The 27,130-nt window shown below is 43.8% G+C and overlaps 1 protein-coding gene across 1 annotated transcript; it reads left to right on the forward strand.

The window, feature by feature from the left end:
- The first annotated feature begins 2,796 nt into the window (after positions 1 to 2,796).
- Positions 2,797 to 26,692, forward strand: atp1a1a.4 (ATPase Na+/K+ transporting subunit alpha 1a, tandem duplicate 4). Its single transcript, XM_079495770.1, has 23 exons — positions 2,797 to 3,000; positions 3,909 to 4,028; positions 9,210 to 9,269; positions 11,471 to 11,572; positions 12,534 to 12,635; positions 12,764 to 12,877; positions 13,229 to 13,363; positions 13,653 to 13,770; positions 14,414 to 14,682; positions 15,885 to 16,193; positions 18,421 to 18,555; positions 19,030 to 19,219; positions 19,426 to 19,601; positions 19,848 to 19,984; positions 20,216 to 20,366; positions 20,664 to 20,832; positions 21,221 to 21,375; positions 22,047 to 22,170; positions 22,468 to 22,613; positions 23,056 to 23,186; positions 23,619 to 23,720; positions 25,115 to 25,206; positions 26,453 to 26,692. The coding sequence occupies exons 1-23, from the start codon at positions 2,989 to 2,991 to the stop codon at positions 26,479 to 26,481; spliced, it is 3,078 nt and encodes a 1,025-aa protein (XP_079351896.1). The 5' UTR covers positions 2,797 to 2,988; the 3' UTR covers positions 26,482 to 26,692.
- The last annotated feature ends 438 nt before the right edge of the window (positions 26,693 to 27,130 follow it).

Genomic DNA, 27,130 nt, shown 5'->3' on the forward strand with positions numbered 1-27,130 from the left:
TACGTCCTCTGAACTTTTCGCTCTCTCTATCTCTCTCTCTCTCTCTCTCTCTCTCTCTCTCTCTTCCACTCCTCCGCCCTTGTCGCCTTTTTTATCGCTCTGCTCTTTATCCAGAATATCCACCCTTCCTCTTTCTTGTTCTCTGCGCCAGTCCCCCCTCGCTCACACACACGCGCACGGCCGCACGCACGCACGCACACACCCACGCACACGCACACACACACACACACACACACACACACACACACACACACACACACACACACACACACACACACACACCCTTTCCACAGACTAGTGACCACAAACAGAGAGGAGTTTACTAAACATATCGTCATATCGTCCAACCATCCATCCCACAAGGACGCCCTCTCCCCGGCTGGATGGGAACCGTGAGGTTCCCAGTTAGATCCCAGGCTCCCCCAGAGTTAGTGTCCAAGTGTCCTTGAGCAATACTATGAACCCCAAATTGCTCCCGATGTGCAGGTTGGTGCCTTGCATGGTTTCCTCCGCCATCGGTGTATGTGTGAATGGGTGAATGTAATGCACAATCGAAAAGCACTTTAGTGAAGAAAACGCGAATGTCTGCACACAGTGAACTGCTCTCCCAGCTTACTTATTTAACCACAAACCTTTGTATATTTGTGGCACATTTTTCTTAATGTTAAAGGGAAACTTCACCCTTTTTGCAAAAAGATATATGTTAATGACGTTTAGAAGATTTAGAACACTTTCCTGGGGGTCTTTATGTGTGCAATATGGTTTGAGATATTTTATATTTTAACAGTGAGCCCAGTGTCTGATGTCATGGGCACTGGGCTCACTTTTTACTTTTGGCATGCACTTTGTGCACTTTTGCTCAAGTCAATTTTGAACTTTACTCGTTAACGGAGTATTTCTAACTGGCATCATTGCTACTTTCACTTGAGTAAAAACAATGCGAGCACTTTTTCCACTACTGCATTCCAGTCTCACGTGTTCAACCGTAGACCAAACTGCAATTGACAAGGTATGAGAGAGAGGGAGGGGGGGCGGGGGGGGAGAGAGAGAGAGAGAGAGAGCTGCATTCCACATGAGTGTGAGGAACACTACGATGCTGCCATATCTCTGTTATCTGTTACGTTTCTGTGTGTATGTGTGGGGGGTGGGGGGGAACAAAAGTGAGCAAGCATGAAGTGAAGAGGTCTCAAGCAACAGCCTGTGGTTGATGTTGGGCCAGCCTGGCTGGCTTCTCTCTCTCTCTCCCTCTGTTGTCTCTTTGTTATGGAAACGTCTCATTAAAATAATGTCTCTCTCTCTCTTACTGTAGTCCCTGAGCTTCAGTTTCACCTCCCTGACTCTCACTCTCTCTCCACAGATTGAATACACACACAATGGAAATAAACCCTTAGGGCTTTTCATGCTATCCTTTTAGCAGCACCTTGTGTATGAATTTGTACCACTGGTACTGTTTTTTTGTAAACTGTTGATAAAGTAATCAACCAACCAATCAATCAATCCATCAATCAGTCAACAATCGCTCTCTTTCTGTTGATTGATTCAATACTTAATTAACTGTTTGCAAAAAAAAGCACAGGAAAGTACAGTTCAATACAAGGTCTGCTAAGAGGATTTAAAACCCAAGAAAGCCTGTGGCTTGTTTGTGTGTGTGTGTGTGTGTGTGTGTGTGTGTGTGTGTGTGTGTGTGTGTGTGTGTGTGTGTGTGTGTGTGTGTGTGCGTGTGCGTGTGCGTGTGTGCCTGTCTCCATTCACCATTCCACTATCATGTCATTTTCCATTCCTGTGTTTGGAGTGTAAACTTACGCATGCAGTGCCACACACACACACACACACACACACACACACACACACACCCCGTGTGACGGGACGTGTGGGGGATGGGCTTGTCCGTCGTCATGACGGTGACCTACCTGTCGAACAGGTGAAGGTTAACCGGTCGAGTGCCAAGACAGATCTGAAATGAATGAGAAAGAGAGAGTCTATATTTAATATTCAATTGTACATACATTGTTTTACATGTTACATGTTTTCTCATGTAAAAAAAGCTCCATTGAATTTAATTGAATTGAAAATTGAGAAACAGAGAGAGAGGAAGGTTTTGCCATCAATATCAATAAATATCAATTGAAACCAAATCAAATGAAATAAACAACAACATTTTATATAGCTGAGCCGAATTACAGACAAAGACTTAACAAGAACAGGAAACATGAAGGATATAAAAGTAATCACAATATCTGTCTGTCTGTGAGAGTAGATAGAGGGAATAGGACAGGAAGAGAGAGTACCGATATAATAACATGTATAACTGTTTTAACACACAGCTGTACCCCCTCCAACTGTACATACTTTACAAATGTCTTCCTAAAATTGTCTTTATTACATTTTGGACACTTGCTTTGGCGACGTAAATGTACGTTATCGCATGCCAATAAAGCTCTGTTGAATAGAGAGAGAGAGAGAGAGAGAGAGAGAGAGGGAGGGAGAGAGGGGGGCTCGACCGCTTTGGCGACCTCGCCCCTCCCCTGAAAGGGAGGTGGGAGTCTCTCTCTCTCTCTCTCTCTCTCAATTCAATTCTCTCACACCACTCCCCACCGCGTCCACTCCCCCTTCCTCCACCCCCACCCCCCCCCCCCCCCCCTCCCCCACCCACCCCCACCCCTTCCAATCCACACTCACCTGTCCGTCCGGTATCCCCCCACCCACCCACCCACACACCCACACACCCCACCCCCACATAGCTCCACCCCCCCAGGTAGAAGGCATTGTGGGTATAAAGGCATGCAAAGTGTCACAGCCCCCGTCTGCTCTTCTCCTGTGAGGAAGGAAAGGAACACAAGTCACTCACTCACTCACGAGGGAGAGTGAGAGAGAGAGAGAGTGAGAGAGAGAGAGAGAGAGAGGCGGAGTGAGAGAGAGGTTCATAAAGAATATTTTGGATTGCTCTTCTTCCAACCGGCCAGACCTGCGTTGGTTGTTGCTGCAACCATGGGGCTCGGAGTAAGTGGAGTTTCAAGTTTATTTGTTTTTTTAACTTTCTAATGACCTTGTTTTCTTAACTTTGAACTTGTTCTCATTTGTTGATTCTCTTGGTTCTTAAACTGACAAAACCCTAACCTGGCACTCACAAACAGCAGTCCAGGTTAGGGCTTTTTTTCCTTCTTTTTGGTTCTGTCTTCTTCTGTTTTTAAATTCCTATCATATTCCTTCGTTCCATTCCACTCTATGGGACGTTCTCCCTTCTGTTTCCTTCATGTGCTTCCTGTAACAAGCTGTTGAGTTCACGGCCGGTTCGCGTCATGAGTTATTGGTTCAGCGTGACACACACTAGTGTGTGTGTGTGTGTGTGTGTGTGTGTGTGGTTGTGGGGGGTGGGGTGGGGGGGAGATTGCCCTCACAAGCAAACTTTTCCTTAACTTAATCTCTGTGTTTGCATTTCGAAAATCTTTATCACGAAAGCAAAACAGTTGACCTGCTTTTCTGCGTGCGTGGGTGTACACATGTGTGTGTGAGTGTGCATGTGTGTGTGTGTGTGAGTGTGCGTGTGTGCCTGTTTTCCTGTTTTCAGGACATCATAACAGGGGATTTTGAAATGGGTCTGAGGAGGGAGGGGGGAGGGGGGGTCGGGGGGCACGTAGCAGGACTCGAAAATCCTGATAATCCTGAAAGTACTTTCGTAACAGGAGTTGACACAAGTGCTGTGTTTGAAAGGAAGAAAAGAAAAAAAAACGTGCGTCTGCCTGGCACCGCGCCGCATTCGGCGAGGAAGTGCTGCTGCAAAAGCTTGTTGCGTTGGAATAAGCTCCCTCTCCTATCCCGCGAGGGGGGGGTATTATAGATGAAACTCAAATAACTTCAGCTAACTGACTAACTTCCGTGTCTCTCTCTCTGTCTCTTCTTTCTCGCAGAGAGGTAAAGATGAGTACAAGCTGGCGGCCACCTCCGAGGATGGCAAGAAGCAGACCAAGAAGCAGAAGAAGGAAGCCAAGAAAATGAACATGGAAGACCTGAAGAAAGAGGTGGACCTGGTGAGTACGATGAGGAAAAATAAGAAACACCTCACACACACACACACACAAGCCCCCCCCCCCCCCCCCCCCCCTAAAAAAAAGCTTGTAAACTTTTACAGCTTGCTTATGATATGAGTCAAGCCCCTTGACAGCGTAACGTAGAGAGCATACAGAGACGCCGGCAAATGCAAAACATTCCATTCTGTGCTCGTCTCTGAGACCAGAGGAACGGTGAGGAAGGATGTCACCGATTGTTTACTTCAAGTCACTTAAGGAAGAGGTCACTTCAGTCCCTGAGTTAGTTAACAAAAGGCTAAGCTAATTAAGGGGGTGGGTCCATTCATTGGATTCAGTGGATTGATTTGAGTGGGCTGGGACAGCTGCTTGCTGTGAGATACAAAGTGTTACTCACTCTCCTTTTGACAACACGTAAACCCAGCTGTCACTGCAAGGTGCTTAAGCACCAAGTGTTAACTGTACTCCTGTGAGGTGTAAAAATAGACCAGAGATGTCAATTTTTGCACTCAAGAGTCAGTGACAGCACTATATGACAACTGCTCCGGTTGTATTTTTAGGTGACATTGACAACAATGTAGTATGAATGTGACTCCGTGAAGGAGTTGTTTTCTTTTTTGTTAATGCTCCCTCTGCGTGTGGATTTTGCGTTGCGATTCCCCGAGACACGGCGATAATTACCGTGTTATTGTCAGGGTTTGGGATGAAATGCCATGCTAGCGTCTAGCCAGTGTGATTCTTAAACAGATCACTAGCTGTGCGGTCCGGTGCACTGTCTCAACCACCACGCTGTTATTAAGGAACTCACTCATTTCACTTAAGGCATAATAACCACATACTGTACAGTACTCATCCACAGTGGTGGAAAGTAACTAAGTACATTTACTTAAGTATTGTACTTGAGTACAATGTTGAGGTATTTGTACTTTACTTGAGTACATCCAATCCTTTCAATTCTACTCCACTACATCTCGGATCCAAATATAGTACTTTTACTCCACTACATTTATTTGAAAAACTTTACTGTAATTACTTTGTAGATTTGGATTATTATTACAAAACTTACATTAACCACTTCAGCCCTATACATTCCGGCCATTTGAAATGTGAGTACTGAAATGTGAGTATGTGGGGGATACGGTGTGTAGGCAGGCTAAAGTTTAGATAAAAGAGTTGTTGTTGAGCGATCCACGCGGATTAATTGGCAGTGGCAAGGTCATCGGCTCTGTCTGTCCCCCACCCCGCATGCAAGCAAGCAGCCATCAGCCAAGGTCATTGCCAAGGTCGCTGAGCTCTCGGAGTTCAGGAGAGTTTAAGGCGCTAATAAAACGTGTTGAAACACCAACCTGTTTCAATGATTTATATACAAACCGTGTCAAAGTAACGCCTGGGCAGTTATCAGTCATGCAGTGTTATCTTGGACAGCCGATTCTGATTTAGTCTTAGGGCTCCATTTTCGTCACCGCTAAACCCCTTATCCCTAAACTTCTTTGCCTTTTTTTACTAATTTGAAAAACATTTTTGAATAGTTCAACTAGCCAATCTACATTGACACGTTGTGAGCTTGTAGACTGGCAATTTTAACTATTCAAAAATGTTTTGCAAAATAATTTTAAAAAAAAAAGGAAAAGAGTTTAGAGATAAGGGGTTTAGCGGTGACGGAAATGGAGCCCTTTGTCTTTTGCACACACCATTTAGATTTAGTCCTAATTCTCGTCATCTGAAAATGTTTAGTCTTATTCGACTAAATATCAAAAACCTTAGTCTTTTAGGGGTTTAGTCTTTAGTCTTAATCAACAAAATGAACACTGCTGATTAGTGATTAGTGAGCATTACTCTCTGTGGCCTCACACCAAGAGAGTTTATTTCCCTTTTTAGCAGAGCTGTGGCATTACGAGGCCTCTATCATATGATATGTCCTTCAGCTTCCCTGAACTATCTTATCTTGTCGTTCTGTTATTGTTAAAAGTGCTGAACTATCTTGTTGTTCTGTCATTGTTAAAGTTCTGCATGTCACAGTGTCTTCTGTAAGTCTGTGTCAAACTTCTGAGCCTGTGTCAAGCTTAAAAAGACATTGTTTTATGGTACTTTGGCGATTGAAAAATAGCAGATATATACAAGAAGCTTGTACATCTGCTATTTGTTTTGTGAGAATCCCTGTGGTAATGTGTGCTGGGAAGTGCCCTTCAAATGTCATTGAGTCGGGCTGTATAGTGTGCCAGTGTCCTGGGGAATCTCCCTAGAAAGGTCATTTATTCTCCAACTGGGAAAAGTCATGATAGATTATATTTGACATTCATTAATACATTATTATATTTTAATTTTTTTAGATGTAATAATGCATCTTTGACATGGCTTATTTATATTTAATACATGGACCACCGTAACCACCTAAATATTGATTTTACTTTCATAAATAGTGAAAATAGCTGATCTACAAGCTCACAAAACGTTGACAGATTCCACCTATAGTGTAAAGTTAAACCAAGAGAAAACTGGAGAGAAGTGCATTGGTGGAAAGTAACTAAGTACATTTACTCAAGTACTGTACAATTTTGAGGGACTTTTACTATACTGAAGTATTTCAAAATTTCTGTTCTTTTACTTCTACTCCATTACATCTCAGAGAGAAATGTTGTACTTTTTACTCCACTACAATTATTTGAAAACTTTAGTTACTAGTTACTTTGCAGATTTGGATTATTAGGCTATTACAAAAAGGCTAAACATTGCAGCATTGATACTTTTACTTTAGTACAACATACGAGTACGTTTCCCACCACTGAAGAGTGTGTGACATTCACTGTCCCACCAGTGTCCTCCACAGATTGGTCATTGAGTAAGACTGTGATCCCGAGTGGCTTGTCTATTAAGTCATAAAGATCACCTCCCGTTGACATATTAATGATTATTGCTCCCCATACAACGTCACTAAAACTCAAAGTCCAAACCGGCAGGACAAAGGAAACGATTGCACCATCACCATGGCAACTACATTCAAATCTGTGTGTAAAAAGAAAACTCCCAAACTCCAATTGACCTTTTCGAGTGCTGCTAAACGGTGTTTATTTTGTTGACCAAAGACTAAAAGACTTAGACTAAGACATTTCAGATGACTAAAATAGGACTAAATCTAAATCAGAAGTATGCTACGGTCCCCTATTTAAAAGGCATTTCTATCTCTGGGACCACCATTTATATTGTAAAATCAATGTTAATTTAACTCTGAGAGTGTATAAATGGAACCATTTGGTTCCATTTGTACACTCTCTGAGTTACAGACCCATAAGGGTCCATTTGGTTCTTAACTATCATTTAGCTGGGGACCCCCTGGAACTCTCTCAAGGACTCCTGGGGGTCCCCGGACCCCACTTTGGGAAGCACTGTTGAACAGGACACTGACATGTATGTAGAAGTCACGTGTAAAGGGTTCATATCTGAAGAAGGCTAATCCCTCAGACGGTAGTGACGGAGTGACAGAGTCCTCTGTTAGTTGACGGATACGTTAATGATTATTGCACCATCCTTCTATGCCAAGGTGTTCAGTTACAGTTACAGTCGGCGATTCATCAAAAATGGATCAAAGTCTAAAGGAAACTGCGGTGCTGCTATATATAGACGCAGTTTTAACTCGGGGAAAGTAGAAATGTAACCAAATGGACCAGGTCAGGTGCATTTGGTTACATTTACACATTCCCTGCGTTACGAATGGATACATTATCACTAGGGATTCAAGTTGCTTTGAGGCTAGAAGCGGAAACTAGCAATTATTTCAATTAACTCCTTCCCAGGCTTCCTTCCAGCTCGTGGGATAGTTTTAAAGGAAAAGATCGTGTTTACAGTAAAGAGACATAACTTTTATCCTTTTAGACGTGAAACTAAATACGAAACATGACGATAACGAGAACCGGGAAAGCCGTGTGGTTTATATCAAGTGTTACTGTGTCTGTGTGTGTACGACCCACAGAGGATGCTGGGAAAAACGGCGAGCATTAGCCTGAGCGAGAGCAGACCCATAGATCCGGTGTGATGGGCGATGTAGCACAGTGCACGGAAAGTTTAGAGGAATCTAAAACATTCATGTCACTGTCATTAAGAAATAAAAAACAAAGACGCCAATTAATTCTTGTTTGCGTGCCAGAACAGAGACCACACTATTGCTGCGGGTAATTTAATATTATCTTATTATTGTTTCTTCATTATTAATTAGGCTATTGCTGCTAAAGTATAAAGGGATTATAAAACTCTTATGTTGCAGCCTTGCACATAAGATGTAGCCATACAAATCTTGAGCTTTGCATAGCAAGAAACCACTTAATTGCCTGAAGAAGAAGAAAACTAAAACAACAATTTCTCTTCGTGGGAAAAAAATGACCACATCTTGTCAGCATTGTTAATGAGTGTTTACCGTGACACGGCGATAAACACAATAGAAACGATCCTTACCTGCACACTGGGGGAAAGGCTGGGCTTGTTTAGTCTTATCGGCAGCCTGAGCATGCTCTTTGTCAGTGGTGGAAAAAGTACTCACATTTCTTACTTAAGTAAAAGTATCAATACTGCAATATAGAAATACTACAATTATACAAGTAAATGTCCGGAATTGAATTGGGCTGAAGTGGTTAATGCATGTATTGTTTTCAAATAATTGTAGTGGAGTAAAAGTACAATATTTGCCTTTGAGATGTAGTGGAGTAGAAATAAATGTATTGGAAATTGAAAATAACCAAGTAAAGTACAAATACCTCAAAAGTGTAATTAAGTAAACACATGTATTTACTGCTCTTTGTCAGGTGCAGTGTACTCAATATTTACCCACTAAGCTGTGCCTGGGGTGATTGTTTATGCCTCACATGCTTGGCAGGGACTTTTCACTGATCTGCTTTGACTCATCTCACAGTCACACTTGTTAACGAAATGCGTCCGTCCAGAATCCCTACTATGGGGAAGGCAGGGTTTTTTTGTGTTTGTAAGCGGTGTTGTGATGATCGCAGTGCCACAGTGACTGGACGTGTTCTAACCCCTGTGGTCAAAAGCAGACCATATCTGCATGTCTTAAATCGCTGGTTCCCAAACTTTACTTTAGTGTTTTAAAATAAATGACAGATTAGGTTTTATTTTGCCTTGATTAATGTCTCCAATCTCACCCCCCCACCTCTCTCTCTCTCTCTCTCTCTCTTGCAGGATGATCACAAGTTGACCTTAGATGAACTACACAGGAAGTACGGAACTGACCTCAGCAGGGTAAGTGTGTAGTTCTCTGTGTTAGTTGGATGTGAGTTGTTAGTTATTTTCTCCTAACTTTAAGAACATATCCTCTTGACCGCATTCCTGGCATTCTGCAGAGCGTAATCTTGCTCTGGTCCTTGATAACTGTTACAGTCAGTGTAACCCGTTGAGTTGAATTAGCAACAGATAGTAACGTCCAAGGATGTCCAAGGACACATGACACACACACACACACACACACACACACACACGCACACACGCACACACACACACAAGCACACACACACACACACACACACAAACGGTGGCTCTCAGCGGCCTGCTTGCTGTACCTGAGCTTGCGTGCTACAGTGTGGCCGGTGAGGATTTGGCCCTCGTGTAACAAGGGACTCCATTCATTCACACGGTGAACAGTGTGCTTATTATTGAGTTCTATGTTCAGTAGAACTGGCTCCGCGCCAACGGAGACGTTTCGCTTACACTCCACATTCACCACACCCTTTCTGTGTGCAGAAAGAGTCCCAGTGTTTATTTAACCAACCCCCCATATAGTGTACAGATGGAACCAAATGGACCCATCTGTACACTATTCACACTTAGTGTGTAAAATTAGTATCTGTTGAGTTATGCCATCTATCACTCGGGGTGTGAAGAGTTCAGGATGATTTGTGCACTGGTAGAACTGTGATTTGTAGATACTAGGTGTTTTGTTAGCTACTGTGAAATCCAGTGTTAAAATGGCAATGCAGAACAAGTGCAGCAACTAGGGTTCAAATTGCGGGCAGGACAATCGGTATGGTAGAGTCATATAACTATACAATCTGTATGGTAGACTGTGTTAATACAATATAACTTATACAACCTGTATGGTAGAGTGTGTTAATACAATATAACTTATATAGTTGGGGTGGTTATATTTTGTCTCCCTGCTCTTCTATTGAGACATTTAGATTGTGTCAAAGGTCATGTCTCACCTAGACACAGGGTCTGAGACACATTTTGACCTGATGGCCAAGATTCAATGTATCCCCTGAGCAAGCAGTCCGGCTCTTTTTAGCTCAATGGTAAAAATGTCAGCACTTGCTCAGGAAACCGGGTTCAAATCCGGGGTAGAAGTACAAAGTTACACAGTGCATCTTTGATGACTGCAGCTTTCGCTTTTACTCAGTGAGTGAACCCACAAGACCCGTGCATGCAGCTTTGCAGCATAGCATGTTGTTTTCGTTTCACAGGCACAGCGCCACAATTAAGCATAGGTTCCATGTTGTGATAGTCTCTGTAATTACACGGGGCAGCACGGAGGCTGCAATTTAAAAGCTTTAGGGAAATTTCCTCCCCTGCGAGTCGAGGTGTTGTTGTTTCGTCTCGCTCCCGCTCCGACTGTAATCCGACAACCGCGGAGGTCCTTGTCTGAAAGGGAAAGACAAGGGAACCTATTTCTGATAACACAACAAAAGACAAAGTACGCTGTTGTCTGTGGTCGGGTTTCACACCGACTAGACTGGGAGTGTGGGGTTTCTTCTGGACTCATTGGACGGGTTTTCCTGGTTTTTCGGGGGACAGAAAACCCGGAAAAACAAGGAGGGAGTTTTTAATTATGGGCCAAACGTCCCCTTTGCTAAGGAAATGCTTAATTTCAGTGGTGGAAAGTAACTAAGTACATGTACTCAAGTATGGACTTAAGTATCATTTTGAGGTACTTTTAGTTTACTGGAGTATTTCCAAATTTCTAGACTTTTACTTCTACTTCACTACGTCTCAGAGACACATATTGTATACTCTCCACTACAATTATTTGAAAACTTTTGGTACTAGTTACTTTGTAGATTTTGATTATTATTACAAAAACATACATTAACCACTTATTGGTTATTTCAGCCATTTGAAAATAGCCAATTGATGATGTGGTGTTCTATTTTCAAAGGATTTTCATACATTTGAATACTTGAAATGGGACATTCTGCACATTGAGTGCTTTTACTTTTGGCACTTTAAGTACATTTTGATGCCAATAATACTTGCTGTACTTTTACCTAAGTACATTTTCAATACCAGACTGTTACTTGCACTGCATCAAAGCTTACATCAAAGCTCCCGAAGTTCTCTGTGTTCTGCCGCTGTTATCAGCTCACTTTGTTCATCCACTTTGTGCTGCGATTATCTGCATGACACCCCTGACTCTCTCTCTCTCTCCTCTCTCTCTCTCCTCTCTCCAGGGTCTCTCGTCCTTAAGGGCCAAGGAGATTCTGGCACGCGACGGCCTTAACGCTCTCACCCCTCCCCCCACCACTCCAGAGTGGATCAAGTTCTGTCGGCAGGTAAAAAAAAAGCAAAAACACCGCTCTGGGTACTTGAGACTGTAATGTGGGGAACGCACAGGTCATCAACATGTCCATACATGGACTAACGCACAGGTCATCATGGACTAATGTGTCCGACTGTCCGTGGCAAAGACTTGGTCTTGTCCGTGGCAAATTCTAGATTTCCTTTTTTTACACACCATTATAATGTTATTTTTGATCATAAAATCGAATTACTGAATGTCAAGCCTTCGGGTTTTCTTCAGAATATGTATGACACTGATTTACTACGACACTATGGCACATTATGAGTCCACTAGTACTAGTGGTTCTCAAATGTTTTATTTGCAACGACCCCCTTAACTCTGTAGTGTACAAATGGTTCCATTTGAACACTCTCAGAGTTACAGATCTGTTATGGTCATTCAGGGCTAGGTCTATTATTGTCCAAAATGTCCACCACAAGCCAGCATGGGGATGGGCCCTAGAGGAACGGGAATGTATGGGCAAGAGGGCCTTCGAGGTTTGTTTGGAATATTCAAAATGTGAGAGGCAGAGGTCCGCTTACTCTGTGCTGAGCCACTGCCTAGTACTAAATCCTGACCGCAAATCCCTAGAGTTGCGGTCAGCTGCTGCTCAAGACCCACAGTCTTGTCATCTGGAGAGTCCTGTGTTTGCATCTGAATGTCCTGTTGTCATGCGTTCAGATTTGGGGGGGGGGGGGGGGGGGGGGAGGGGGAGGTTACTGCCAGCTGTGTCTTCTGACCTTCTGTCAGTTATTGATTTTCTTTCTTTATTATTTTTGTTTTATTTCAATTCCATTTAGTTTGAGTTTAGTTTTGAGTTTTTACTTCAGTTAACCAAAATGTAAAATTTTTCCCCCCCACACCTAGTATTAGTTTTTAGTTTAAATAACCTTCATTTCTATACAGTCAATCGATGTGCTGAGGTGACCCTAAAACTCTTTGTGTTTTTACAGCTATTTGGCGGTTTCTCCACACTCCTGTGGATCGGTGCGATCCTCTGTTTCCTGGCTTATGGAATCCAGGCCGCGTCTGAAGATGAACCGGCCAATGATAACGTAAGGGAAAAGAAGCGGCCGTTCTCGAAGACCGTAGCTGTTTTGCTCTTACTTGGTACATTGACTTTGTAGTTGGTTAGTGATAGTTATTTGTGATCTTCATCGTCCTCTCTCTCGTATACGTGCAGTTGTACCTGGGTGTTGTGCTGTCTGCTGTCGTCATCATCACCGGATGTTTCTCCTACTACCAAGAAGCTAAGAGCTCCAAGATCATGGACTCCTTCAAGAACCTGGTGCCACAGGTGAGTTCCTCCATGCGGTTAGTGGCTAGGATTACTGGCTTAGGAATGCCACAAAAACAAAACAAATCCCCATGAATTCAAGCCTTCGTGAGGATTCATTGATGGGAAATAAGTTATCTTTCTGCTTGTCACGGTGGGGGTCCCCAGTTCAAATATGATGGGGGGGGGGGGGGGGGGGGGGACGACTCTCTGGCCATATACTACCACTATTGGACAGCACAGCAAGAGACATGAAGAACCTTGGGTTCCTGAGCCTGGGGCCTAATAATGTGTGTGTTCTTTGGTGTTTGTAGCAAGCCCTGGTGGTCTGCGATGGCGAGGTTAAATGTGTGTGTTCTTTGGTGTTCGCAGCAAGCCCTGGTGGTCCGCGACGGCGAGAAGAAGCAGATTAACGCAGAAGAAGTGGTTGCTGGAGACCTGGTGGAGGTGAAGGGTGGAGACAGGATCCCTGCTGACCTGAGGATCGTCTCCGCGTCCGGCTGCAAGGTTCGGACCTCAGAGATATCACTGCTTCATTCTTTTTTTTTTACCTGATTACTGAAACAGTGTCTACTACTGTGCCCTGCTTGCTGTTAAGCATGCCTGTTAACTGTATTATTTTGTCCAAACAAAACACACCCATGTCAGGTCATTCCTATTGACATGCATACCTAGTTGTGCTTTGACTTGGCTCTGTCTAGTTCCCTCTCAGGTGTTAAAGGTGGAGAAATAATGTGTACGTTTTTTTTTGTCTTCACCTTCCATTTCCGGTAAAACACAATTCCCCTTCTTCCAGGTGGACAACTCCTCCCTGACCGGTGAATCAGAGCCCCAGAGTCGCACCCCAGACTTCTCCGCCGACAACCCCCTGGAGACCAGGAACATCGCCTTCTTCTCCACCAACTGTGTTGAAGGTAAAGGACAGGAGTCACTGAGGACAGGAAACTGACCATTTCTTTCACAATTTGTGATGCTATCACACTTTGAGCTAAACATACCCAGGACTTAGTCACATCAGCAGTTGCTCACATATTTGATTCAATGAAGAATGTTTATGACCGTTTTTGCCGCAACAAAATGTGTTTGATGTTAAGTTGATTACAAATGTGTTTATCAGTTCCATGGTAACCAAAAGAATGAGTCAGACCCTTAGTCAGAGGTCAGAGGTTTAGGAAAAGTAAGACGTTGATTAAGTCAAATAGGTTTGAATAGGTTTGTTGCAAATGGAAACGATGACATCGCATGATATACCTTATATATCTTGAAAGACTATTCACTCTGAAATGTATACTATTTGTATTGCTCCCTGATTTATCCTTCTATTCTAAACATCATTGACTGTTGTTGTGAGTCATAAAACTGGACATAACACCTGTAAAATCATTCTTCTCAACCGCAGCGTTGAGAACAATGATTGGAAGCAGCGTGTTTCCATTTTGTCAGCCTTCATTTTTTAACTCACTCGGTGTCAATTAAGTGTTTGGACGTGTTTTTTTTTGCCAAAGTGCCTTACAGGCAAAACTAAAACTTGTCTTCTTTGACCCCCCCCCCACCCAGGTACCGCCAGGGGCATCGTCATCAGCACCGGAGACCGCACGGTCATGGGTCGCATCGCCACGCTGGCCTCCAGTCTGGAGGGAGGCAAGACGCCCATCGCCAAGGAGATCGAGCACTTCATCCACATCATCACGGGCGTGGCCGTCTTCCTGGGCGTGTCCTTCTTCGTGCTGTCACTCGCCCTCGGGTATGGCTGGCTGGAGGCGGTCATCTTCCTCATCGGCATCATCGTCGCCAACGTGCCCGAGGGCCTGCTGGCCACCGTCACGGTGAGTCCTGATGTTCGCTAATCTGTTCGCCATGTCGGCAAGCTATGACCGCCTCAGCTCCGCCTGAGATCAGTGTTCTATATTAGTATGCAAAATGAATCCCTTTACTGTTATTCTTTATCTTCTTGTTTTAGTTCTTGGTTTTTGGACCATTGATATGGTATGCTAGGTAGTAAACCTAAACCGTTGATATGGTATGCTAGGTAGTAAACCTAAACCGTTGATATGGTATGCTAGGTAGTAAACCTAAACCGTTGATATGGTATGCTAGGTAGTAAACCTAAACCGTTGATATGGTATGCTAGGTAGTAAACCTAAACCGTTGATATGGTATGCTAGGTAGTAAACCTAAACCGTTGATATGGTATGCTAGGTAGTAAACCTAAACCGTTGATATGGTATGCTAGGTAGTAAACCTAAACCGTTGATATGGTATGCTAGGTAGTAAACCTAAACCGTTGATATGGTATGCTAGGTAGTAAACCTAAACCGTTGATATGGTATGCTAGGTAGTAAACCTAAACCGTTGATATGGTATGCTAGGTAGTAAACCTAAACCGTTGATATGGTATGCTAGGTAGTAAACCTAAACCGTTGATATGGTATGCTAGGTAGTAAACCTAAACCGTTGATATGGTATGCTAGGTAGTAAACCTAAACCGTTGATATGGTATGCTAGGTAGTAAACCTAAACCGTTGATATGGTATGCTAGGTAGTAAACCTAAACCGTTGATATGGTATGCTAGGTAGTACACCTAAACCGTTGATATGGTATGCTAGGTAGTAAACCTAAACCGTTGATATAGTATGTTAGGTATAGTAAGCCCTACATTTTGATGTTGGCTGTTTTAAGCGATGCCTTGAAACGTCTGTCTGCCCTTGTGACTCTAGTTACAAACTCTTAGTTCTATTTCTCTAATGGTTCTCTATAAATGCAGTTGGACTCACTCCCTGTTGGAAGCTGTAGGCCTACTAATCATATTATAAAGCCTGTGGTTGTACTAATATACCGTAGATAGGATCATACGGTCAAAGTCACAAGCCTTTGATGAAGACAACCAAAAACATGGAATAAAACACAGCCCTGTGTGTGTCTGAAAATAGACGAGAACCTCGGGATCTGCGACGGCAACGCTAAATGTTTAAAAACTCACAACTATGCCGTTAACATCCGATAACCGATGTTCCGTTCCACCCCCAGGTGTGTCTGACGCTGACCGCCAAGCGCATGGCCAAGAAGAACTGCCTGGTGAAGAACCTGGAGGCCGTGGAGACCCTGGGTTCCACCTCCACCATCTGCTCCGACAAGACGGGCACGCTGACCCAGAACAGGATGACCGTGGCCCACATGTGGTTCGACAACCAGATCCACGAGGCCGACACCACAGAGAACCAGAGCGGGACCTCCTTCGACAGGAGCTCGGCCACCTGGGGAGCCCTGGCCAGGGTCGCCGGCCTGTGCAACCGCGCCGTCTTCCTGGCGGAGCAGACCAACGTGCCCATCCTCAAGGTACCCGACCGGCATCTGGTCTTCTTTTTTTTTAAACTTAATTTTTATTTGCAGATAAACATAGAATTGCAGTCACACTGTAAGGGTTCATATTCATCATTAACAACTTTAACAAGCAACGGCGTCTGGTCTTAGCGGAGTAGCCGTTTTCTTTCATCCGTAAACCTTAATCTGATGATAATAGAACCATTAGCGAGTAGTAGAGGTGAAGAATTACATAACTCCATCCAGAACGCACCGCAGCTCCGACTGTGTGCGCTGGGTCTTAGGCTTTTTCCCCCCCTACACGATCCGCCCATTCATTCAGGATAGAAAGGCCAATTAACAAACGCAACAAAACAACCTCAGCTGTTGTTGGTTTGCTCCGGTTCACCCATTGACAGCAGAACAATAAGGGTGCTGAATAATTGAACGGCGAAAAGAAAAGAAAAGAAACAGATAATCAATCACCGTAAACCTGTCAGGAGGGAGGGGGGGACGGGGGGGGGGGGGGGGACGGACGATGACTCATGTTAGGTCACGTCAACTCTGTCAACCTCTGAACCTACCAACTAGAGAAACATCTATTTGTCCAACATTATGGGAAGTACAGCAAATACTGCATTTAAGGCCTGTGTTGACTAATTATTCCAATACAGTTGGGTTTTGATCACGGGTTCATTTTGGCATGATGCAATGACCGGAATCACCCAGAAGTCCACGCTACTCTCCGGCCAGCCCTGGCAAAGCACACTATTATGTCAAAGTCTATTAGTAAGTAAGTAAAAGTAATGGCCTGAGCCCCATGGAGGGGGTCAGACCCATAGGCTTTAGAGAGGAAAACCCAAGCAATTAGCGAGGTTAGTAAAGCAGAGAGAAAGATGACAGAATAGATATGTGTCTATAGTATACTGGGATATACCGGTCTACAAGCAATCTATTACTGGCCTACATTTAGCCTATTGCAACCTATACTCGTGCATATACTGTACAGTCTTTGTTTGAGCTGCGTTTTCAGTCCCCCTGGTGGACAACTGCTGTATTCATGTGAACAGATAGATACAGCCTCATTATTATTATTATTATTATTATTATTATTGCGATAATATTAATAATTATTATTACAAGTACCGTTTGGGTTCTTTTTTCTTTCTTTTGCTGGATGCGGCGATTTTGGTTGAGTGCATTGTGAGTACATTTCACCCAGGTGTCTTTCCTCTGTCAGTAAACCCTAGATTAATAGATATATACATTAACCTACTTACACATTTCGGCGCCAATTCCGCGCTCAAAATGTGCCACTTATATATATACGGCTGTCCCTGTGGCTCACCCGTTATGCGATGCTCAGCCAATCACAGCGCCGAATGGCACACCTTCCAGCCAATCACAGCGCCAATTTCGGGCGCCAGACATGGTCATTTTTTTCCATCTTCAAATGTCGGCGCCATACATGGTAAATCTTTCCGTCCAATCACAGCGCCAATTTCCATTCCCATTACAAAAATGAGTTAGATTAGATTATGAACGGGAGGAGTAGGACGGAAGTGAGCCAGTAAGGTACAGCAAGTGCCAAGTGATAGTTTGGCGACACCTTGTGGTGACTGGTGGTCAATTGAAATCGGTTAAAAAACATTTAAATCCCATGATAGTTCCATTCCAGTTAGCAAACAGCTAACGGCTACTGTACCAGTAGCATACTCATCTTCTTGGTACCGCTTTATTATGTCCGTAATAAAAGTCACGGTTAAGATACAGCTCCTCAAGATGAAATGCAAACCATATTCGTATCTTAAAGGACGTCTTCACCACTTTTCAACCTATCTTCATATAATTGGTCCTCACTAATGTTCATGATAAAATAGTGCATTTTTTCTCTACTCAGTCTGTGTCTCATAGGAGGGCTATGGGCAGTCTTCCAGTGACATCATCAATCCAAGCTAATAGAAACTGTAGGCTTTCTATTCCTGCAAAAAAATTAAAAACGTATTTAAAACACAGACCGAGTTGAAAAGAAATGTGTGCAAGTTTATCATGAACATTAGGACTGATTTTATAGATGGGTTCAAAGTGGTTAAGTCATCCTTTAAGGCGTGTTTCTTATTTCCTAATTTCCCGGCTTCTCTACCCACTCAGCTGTAGGGGTTCAGATATTTGCAAATTAAAAATAGTATTCAGGGAAGTGGTCATACAACACATTTATGTATCGAGTATGACTTTAATGTTACCGGTGTCATCATTTCAACAGAGAGACGTGGCCGGAGACGCCTCAGAGTCAGCCTTGCTGAAATGCATCGAGCTGTGCTGTGGATCGGTCAAGGACATGAGGGAGAAATACCACAAGTTGGCCGAGATCCCCTTCAACTCCACCAACAAGTACCAGGTATAACAGCAGTCAACCGGAATCAACGTCTTTTTTAAAGCACTGTTTCCCCCCCAAAACAATTATTTTGGGTCCCACCAGACATTGACGGAATAGCACAGGCCGTTGCCGTCATTTTATTGTTTATTCTTCTAGCTCAGAGGCATCATTTGGGTCATCAGGGGATGGCCAGCCCCGTCTGTTAACATGTAACCTCAAATTATTGTATGCATATTGTCCCCAACTCTGAACTTGTTTTAGCAGATTAATCTGATTTCATCGCAATCAATGCCAGTCCATCTACATGTGACATGTGTTTTAGTTAGATAAGAGTTTTATTGTATGCAACCATTAATTTATTATAACCACTTTCAACGTGGCATCCCTAGTTTGGGAATGTCATTATGTGCGAAACATAACAATGGCCCAAATATGTTGAAAATAGGTGATTTCCGTCCCTATTTCTTTCTGAAATTCCGCCTCTGTTCTTTCTAGCTCTCCATCCACAAGAACGTCGGCGGTGACACCAAGCACCTGCTGGTGATGAAGGGAGCTCCAGAGAGGATCCTGGACCGATGCTCCACCATCCTGATTGCTGGAAAAGAGCAGGCTCTGGACGAGGAGCTCAAGGACGCTTTCCAGAACTCCTATGTCGAGCTGGGAGGGCTGGGAGAAAGAGTGCTAGGTAAGAAACAAGAACAGCAGCTGGACTCACTTCTGCACCTCAAAATGTTCCCTTAAAATATATAGGCCTATATATTCAAAGATTTGCAAAACAAATAGCAGATATACAAGCTCATAGCGTGTCACTTTGTGCTATTTTGGAACGCTGAAATCTAAAATGACACGGATGCTTTCCCGGATTGAATAATGTCTTCCTGTCCCGTCCAGGTTTCTGCCACATGAACCTCCCTGACGACCAGTTCCCAGAGGGCTTCTCCTTCGACTGTGAGGAGGTGAACTTCCCCACAGAGAACCTGTGCTTCGTGGGCCTCATGTCCATGATCGACCCTCCCCGAGCCGCCGTGCCCGACGCCGTGGGCAAATGCAGGAGCGCCGGAATCAAGGTAACGCACCGTACCGTATAGGCCCGGGCTTCTCAAAGTGGGAGCCTTCCTTGACACCCTAGGGGTGCCTTGACGCAAGTCCAGGGGTGCCTGCCTCAGAATAGGCTACTTTGATACTTTATTTGGAAATCATAAATGTCAGTTTAACCACTTAGACCCTCTACTTAGTATAACGGAGTTGGGTTAGTATAATTGGGACTTCCACTTTTTGCTCAGCTGTGGTGTTTGTTGTGTCTCCGCCCTCAGGTCATCATGGTGACAGGTGATCATCCAATCACAGCCAAGGCCATCGCTAAGGGTGTCGGCATCATCTCTGAAGGCAACGAGACCGTTGAGGACATCGCCGCACGCCTGAACGTTCCACTGTCAGAGGTCAACCCAAGGTATGTCAGCTCATTCTTTCATTCATTCATTCATTCATTCATTCATTCATTCATTCATCAAATGAAAACGATTCTGTGACATGTTTTAAGTCCACACAGCACCACACATCAATCCAACTCTGTGGCCTGTGGTGCCTGAACCCAGCACCCGGTTCCTCGTCTGTTTGTTTATGAAAAGAAATACGTAACTGCTCCTGACAGCGTTTTATTTCCATTTGTTTCACCTCTCAGAGACGCCAAGGCCTGCGTGGTCCACGGAGGAGAGCTGAAGGACCTGTCCCCGGAGCAGCTGGACGACATCCTGAAATACCACACGGAGATCGTGTTCGCCAGGACCTCCCCTCAGCAGAAACTCATCATCGTGGAGGGCTGTCAGAGACAGGTAACCATTATTATACTTACTTATATTTATGTAGAACCTATTTCAACTGCTTTTTTAAAAACCCATTTAGACCTGTAACACTTCTACGTTGTTATACGTTTCATGTCGGGAACACCTTTCACCTTTTTGTGATTGCGTCTAGTTCCGTTTCCTGTGGGACTGCAACGCCAGTGTTTTTACACAAGATGGTGCTGTTTGCTGACATTTGAAAACACACAAAAAAAAGTCGTCAAAAGTCCTTGCCCGTGGTTGTTTGCCAAAAGTCTGACATTTCATTTATCTCTGTTTTCTCTGCAGGGGGCCATCGTGGCTGTGACAGGGGATGGCGTGAACGACTCTCCTGCCCTGAAGAAAGCCGACATCGGTATTGCCATGGGTATCTCCGGCTCTGACGTCTCCAAGCAGGCGGCTGACATGATCCTGCTGGACGATAACTTTGCTTCCATCGTCACTGGAGTAGAAGAGGGTGAGTTGAGTTTGAGATCCAACAAGCATTCAGAAGAGATGTGTTCATGGGCCCCGTGAGCGGAAGATGGGTCTGCTGGCGTGTGGCTGAATGGCCTGAAGGCTTTCAAGAATGGCTTCATGGGAAATGTGTTTGGGGAGGGCTTTGTTCTGGGCGGGGTGTTCATCATTGGGCTGGGACTGCAGGGCACTCTGCTGGAACATCGGGAAATTGAATTTGGGGATAAGGTCAACGTTCAGGATGTCTTCAGAGCTGTTGGGAGAATGCAACTTAATATGCATGGCTTTGGGATGTTGGTATGGCAAATGACAGGCACGCACACACGCAATTGGTTTTAAGCTCCACACACTAACAGTTCCCTCCCTGTTTGCCTGAAATTGTCTCGCAGGTCGCCTGATCTTCGACAACTTGAAGAAGTCCATCGCCTACACCCTGACCAGTAACATTCCTGAGATCTCACCGTTCCTTCTGTTCATCATCGCCAACATCCCTCTACCTCTGGGAACCGTCACCATCCTCTGTATCGACCTGGGAACTGACATGGTGAGCCTTATGAGGAATAATGCTTGTCCTTTTCATTGTGGGTAGTTTTGGTAACTTTCCCCAAGCAGTTTGTGGGATTTGCTCCGGACAAACAAACAGACTCTGTTACACTTGCTAGTCTCCTGTATACAGCCACACAGTAAAAGAAAGTTGGCTTCACACAGGAACAGAACATTTAGTTGTTTTTTTTTGTTTACCCTATGAAGCACAGTTCTGAGTAGGGGCTGAAATCTCTAGGTATATGATAATTTGATTCGAGTCCGATTCAGAGGGCTACGATTCGATTAAAATCTTGATTCTTGATTCCAATACATGATTTATATCCCCCTCACTGCGTGACTAATAAACAAACATTTTTTTTAGTTCTTTATTTATTTTCAGCAAAATAAAAATTCACAGGACAAAAAACAACTTTCTAATGTTCCATAATGAAAACATAAGAATTTACTTCCATTATATTTTATTACACTACAAACAAACAAAAGCAACTTTCTTTAAAAAAATAATGAATAAGAATCTATGAATCAATTGTATTTTCCATGACTGTCTTCTGTCTAAAATACATACATTGTTTAGTTCTTTCTTCCTACCATATATATTATGATGACGCAGCCAAAATGCGTGCTTTTGCTATCTTTTTTGCTTAACTTGTTGCCGTGTGCTCCTCCCAGGTCCCTGCCATCTCCCTGGCTTATGAAGAAGCTGAGAGTGACATCATGAAGAGACAACCCAGAAACCCCAAGACAGACAAACTGGTCAACGAGAGGCTCATCAGTATAGCCTACGGACAGATCGGTAAGCCATGGCAATCGGTGAAGCATGCTTTTGTCGATCCATCGAATAATTGAGAAGCAGAATTTTTTTTAATCCCGGGAAAGCATCCGTGTCATTTTTTGTGCTTTTTGCACTTCCATGCCGCAATGTGTGAACTTGCACATCTGCTGTGCTGTACTTGCACATGTACTATTTTTGAACATTTGTTTAAATCAATCCTTTGAAAGTGTGAAAATGATTTGATTTTAGAAGGCATTTGTAGAATCGGCCTCAATAAAAACTAAAATCTCTCTCCCTCTCCCTATGTCTCTCCCACAGGTATGATGCAGGCCACAGCTGGGTTCTTCACGTACTTTGTGATCCTGGCGGAGAACGGCTTCTTGCCCATGGACCTGCTGGGCATCAGAGTGCACTGGGACGACAAGAACAATCAAGAAGTGGAGGACAGCTATGGCCAGCAGTGGGTCAGTGGCAGTATAATCCTTAAGGGTTAGAGTTAGGGTTCGGTTAGGACCTGGGTTTCAGAAACCTTAGGTTAGAAGGTGATTTTAAAATCGGCCTTGGGTCTAACTCTAAATGGGTATATAGAATGAGGCACCTTGGCTGGTAGCCCAGTCTGGCAGTGTGCCGCGGGTTCGACTCCCGATCCCGACGGCCTTTACTGCATGCCACCCCCCCATCTATCTCTGTCAGCTATACTACTGTATATCCCTCTATAAAGAAAATATATAAAAGCCACAAATAAAACATTAAAAAGAAAAAAAGAATTGATGTTCAATGGCCAAACCGGGCCATATAGCCATATATTCGCTACATTTAGAGTTGTTGATCTGCTATTTCCACTATTTTGTAAAGCTAACATCACAGGGACGGCTCTCTAATCCTCCTCTCCATTTTCTCCGCTAGACGTACGAGCGCAGAAAGATCGTAGAGTTCACGTGTCACACGGCGTTCTTCGCCAGTATCGTGGTCGTGCAGTGGGCCGATCTGATCATCTGCAAGACCAGGAGGAACTCCATCCTGCAACAGGGAATGAAGTACGTCCACACACACACACACACACACACACACACACACACACACACACACACACTGACACCACAGGCATTTCAACAGGACCCACGTTTAACCACTTAAACCATGGTTCCCCAAACTATTTTTTTTACTTCAAGACCACATCAACATTTAAAGTTTAAAAATGTACAGACTTTCTTTGGCAAGAAGGCTGCTAAAAACATAATAGTGTAGAATTATACATCACATTTTACTCAATGGTGGTCACTTTGTTTGTTGTACCAGGAATGCCACACTTATGCTTTGTCATATGACCATGCAGGAAAAGTTGAAAATCTGTTCTTTCCAGCAAGTTACACGCGGTTGTACGACAAAGCATAATTGTGGTTTAAATTGCTGCCTTGGACATGGTTAATGTTGTTAACTGTACTGTTGGCCCTTCTTGCTTCACTCAGGAATCGCATCCTCATCTTTGGACTGTTCGAGGAGACAGCCTTAGCTGCTTTCTTATCCTACTGCCCTGGCATGGATGTAGCACTCAGAATGTATCCCTTGAAGTGAGTAACACACACACACACACACACACACACACACACACACACACACACACACACACAGAAAGTACCCCCTAAAGCAGAGGTTCCCAACCACTGGTGGTACTTGAGCCCCCCTCTGGTGGTACTCAGATGAGTCGCCCAAAAAAGGAGAAAAAAGACAAAAGTTCAATGACATATTTATATCACTACAGGTAGTTCTACTGACCAAGCAATTGGTTGTAATACGCTACCCAGCCGTGCTGAAATGAGCATGACAGCACACCTAGCCGTTAATAGAAGATTTGAGAATGGATTAATCATATTAGAAATATCATCAGTTGTGCTGATTAGTGATTACACAGAGTATTGTCAGAGCAGCAGCATTATTGGCTTAGGAATGGAACAAAAAGGGCAGGTATTCACTCCTGTATTGTAACATCAGTTATTATGGTGGTACTTGGAGAGCCAAATATTTTCTCAGGTGGTACTTCAGTATAAACAGGTTGGGAACCAATGCCCTAAAGTGAGTAGCACACATAAACACACACATTTAACTAATTACCGCCTGGAAGCAACGCTGTGAATGGAGGAAAAAAAGCTTCACTTTGGGGATTAAACGCATCACGTAATGAGGGAGCATTTAATGTCATTTGAAATGAGGCAATGGGCTCTCTACAGTAATTAAAACATTGTCATTTTGAGATGATAACTACCCAGACAAGGTATTTAGATTGTAATCTGTATCTGGACTACAGAGGCGTATGCGACTTTGATTACCTCCAGAGCAAAGTGCTATTTAAATTGCATGTATTATTTATATGGCGGTGTTGTGCACTGTTGAAATGTGTTTCCTGTAGGATTATATGCAATCTGGAAACACACATAAACCAGAGCTGACACAGTTACCTGGCACCAGGCCTACAGCTGCACAGTACTGTACATGCAAATGCACTCAGAACATTTTAGGAGAAGCCTATTCTATTTAAGTTCTCGTTTCCCAGTAGAGCAGGGAGATTTTCACTCCAGCAGTAATGACGTTCTTTCCCTGCCACGTCCGTTGGCTGCTCCAACCTAGTTCTAGTTCTGTAATTACATCCCTCCAGTGGAGTTAATTCAAATGGGGGTCATGTTTTCGCCCCGTTTCGCTTGTTTGTCTTTGAAAGAAAATGATGATCGGCATTTACATGAGATTATTTTTGGAGAAAACTTGGCCGCTGGAAGAAGTAATTAGCATGTGACACTGACTGGACAAAACGTAGTGGGTCGTCAGATAAAACGTGGCGGGTTAGCAGACATGAGAGGCAAACCTTACAATACATTATGTGGAAAGCTTGACAATTGCATAGTTGTAACCAAGTTTCTCTCTCTCTCTCTCTCTTTGTCTATCCATCCCTCCACCCCTCCATCCATCTCAGACCGTGTTGGTGGTTCTGTGCGTTCCCTTACTCCCTCCTTATCTTCCTTTATGATGAAGCCAGAAGATACATCCTCAGACGCAACCCAGGAGGTAAGAAAGACCTATTTAGCTTCTGAGCTATTTACAAGCGCTGTAAATAGCGCTATAAATAGCGCGCACACACACACACATACAGGTGTGCAGGTGCATACATGCATGCATGCATGCACCTTTCTGTGCCTGCCAGCACAACCAACTCTCTGCATCACAAAGGCTGCTCGCTGCACAGCACGTTCGCACGGAAGCAACTGTGTGTTTGTGTGTGTGTGTGTGTGTGTGTGTGCATGCGTGTGCATTTTCTGCCGCATCTGTAACCTGCAGCATAGATCAGTGAGCCGTTCGTTCATGTGGAATGATGCTCCTCGTATGCCAGATGGGGTCGTGGAGTCGACGCCCTGCCCTTTTACAGTTTTGTTCCGTTAGCCAATCAGTGACAGGCAGCAACACACTCGCCCCTCTCTCAATACCCACCTTTTGAAGAGCCCTCGAGCAAGGCATTTAACCGACAACTGCTCCAGCAGAACTGCTCAGTGGCTGACAGAACGGAGCCTTATGGATACGTTGCTGTGACAGCATTACTGTATGTGCCACCTCTGTACGACTGTGGTTGTAAGTTCAGTACCACTTAAACCCTTCTATACCTGATCAAACAGACCTGTAAGTTCAGTACCACTGAAACCCTTCTATTCCTGATCAAACAGACCTGTAAAGTACCACTTAAACCCTTCTATACCTGATCAAACAGACCTGTAAAGTACCACTTAAACCCTTCTATACCTGATCAAACAGACCTGTAAAGAGTGCATTTGGTACGCTCTTACTTCACTCGACACAAATCTATTCACAAGAAAATAGCAGATCTACAAGCTCACAACGCAACGAGTTTGTAGATCAGCTATTTTTGGCGCACGTGTCCCCCCCCCAAAAAAACAAAAAAACAAATAGGGATGCTGGGTGATTACACAAAAGTGGCATTTTAAGTTTTAAGCATATTGAGATTATCGCTCTCGCCTTTGGACCACAAGTTCATGGGTTCGATCCCGGGCAACTCAGAGTATGAGTAGCACGGCTTAGGTGCGGCAAGTACTGGGAGCTGATGGTAGGTGTGGCGCTCCACCTCAGCAATCCATCTCCCAGGGTTCTAGCCCATTGTGACGGGGACAGACTCCCCGCACGTTACCGGGCCGATACCGACAACAAGCCACTCCCGAACCTACTTCTACAGTAATCGTGACGTGTCATTTTCATGTGGTCCCAACCAACCCCTCTAACGCTCTCTCCTCTTGGTCTCTTCCAGGTTGGGTGGAACAGGAAACATACTACTGAGTCGTCCTTCCTCGGAGGTTCGAGCATTCAACATTTTCCTGTCCTGTCCTGTTAGTTTTTTTTGTTTTGTATTTTATTTACTGCCACGTTACATTATCTTGTCCAATCCTGTTCAGTCGCTCCAAAGAAGACAAAAACATTGGATGTGTTGTAGGTGCATGTTGCTCACGATACGTGTTGGTTCACAATAAAACCTGTCTGCACCATTTTACACGCTCGTGACTTGGGAGTTTCTTTGTCTCGGACAGTCGTCTCTTGTTTTAGGTCTTTAACGGTTGTAACCCCGAGCAAAAGTAACAAGGTTTTACCTGACAGACGATCATTTAGTCTGCGATGTTGTGTGGCCACAGAAATTAATATACAGCAACTGTATGGCACACCAGACTAAAGCAAAAATAATAATTGTTATTATTGTTGTTGTTGTTGTTGGTAGTAGTATTAGTATTATTATTAGTATTATAGCAGCAGTAAACTTTCATTGTTAGTGCCTTTTTAAAGATGGAGAGATGGATTGAATGTCATTCAACAATACAAAACAATGCACAATTTTATAATCTAAAATCTAAAACTACTCCTTACCTAGTAAAAATAATACTAAGTTCAGTCAGCAGCATATATGATAAACGATAGAGGATAAAACAATGTAGAG

This window comes from Electrona antarctica (assembly GCF_951216825.1).
Source record: "Electrona antarctica genome assembly, chromosome: 24".
In the NCBI taxonomy this organism is placed as follows: domain Eukaryota; kingdom Metazoa; phylum Chordata; class Actinopteri; order Myctophiformes; family Myctophidae; genus Electrona; species Electrona antarctica.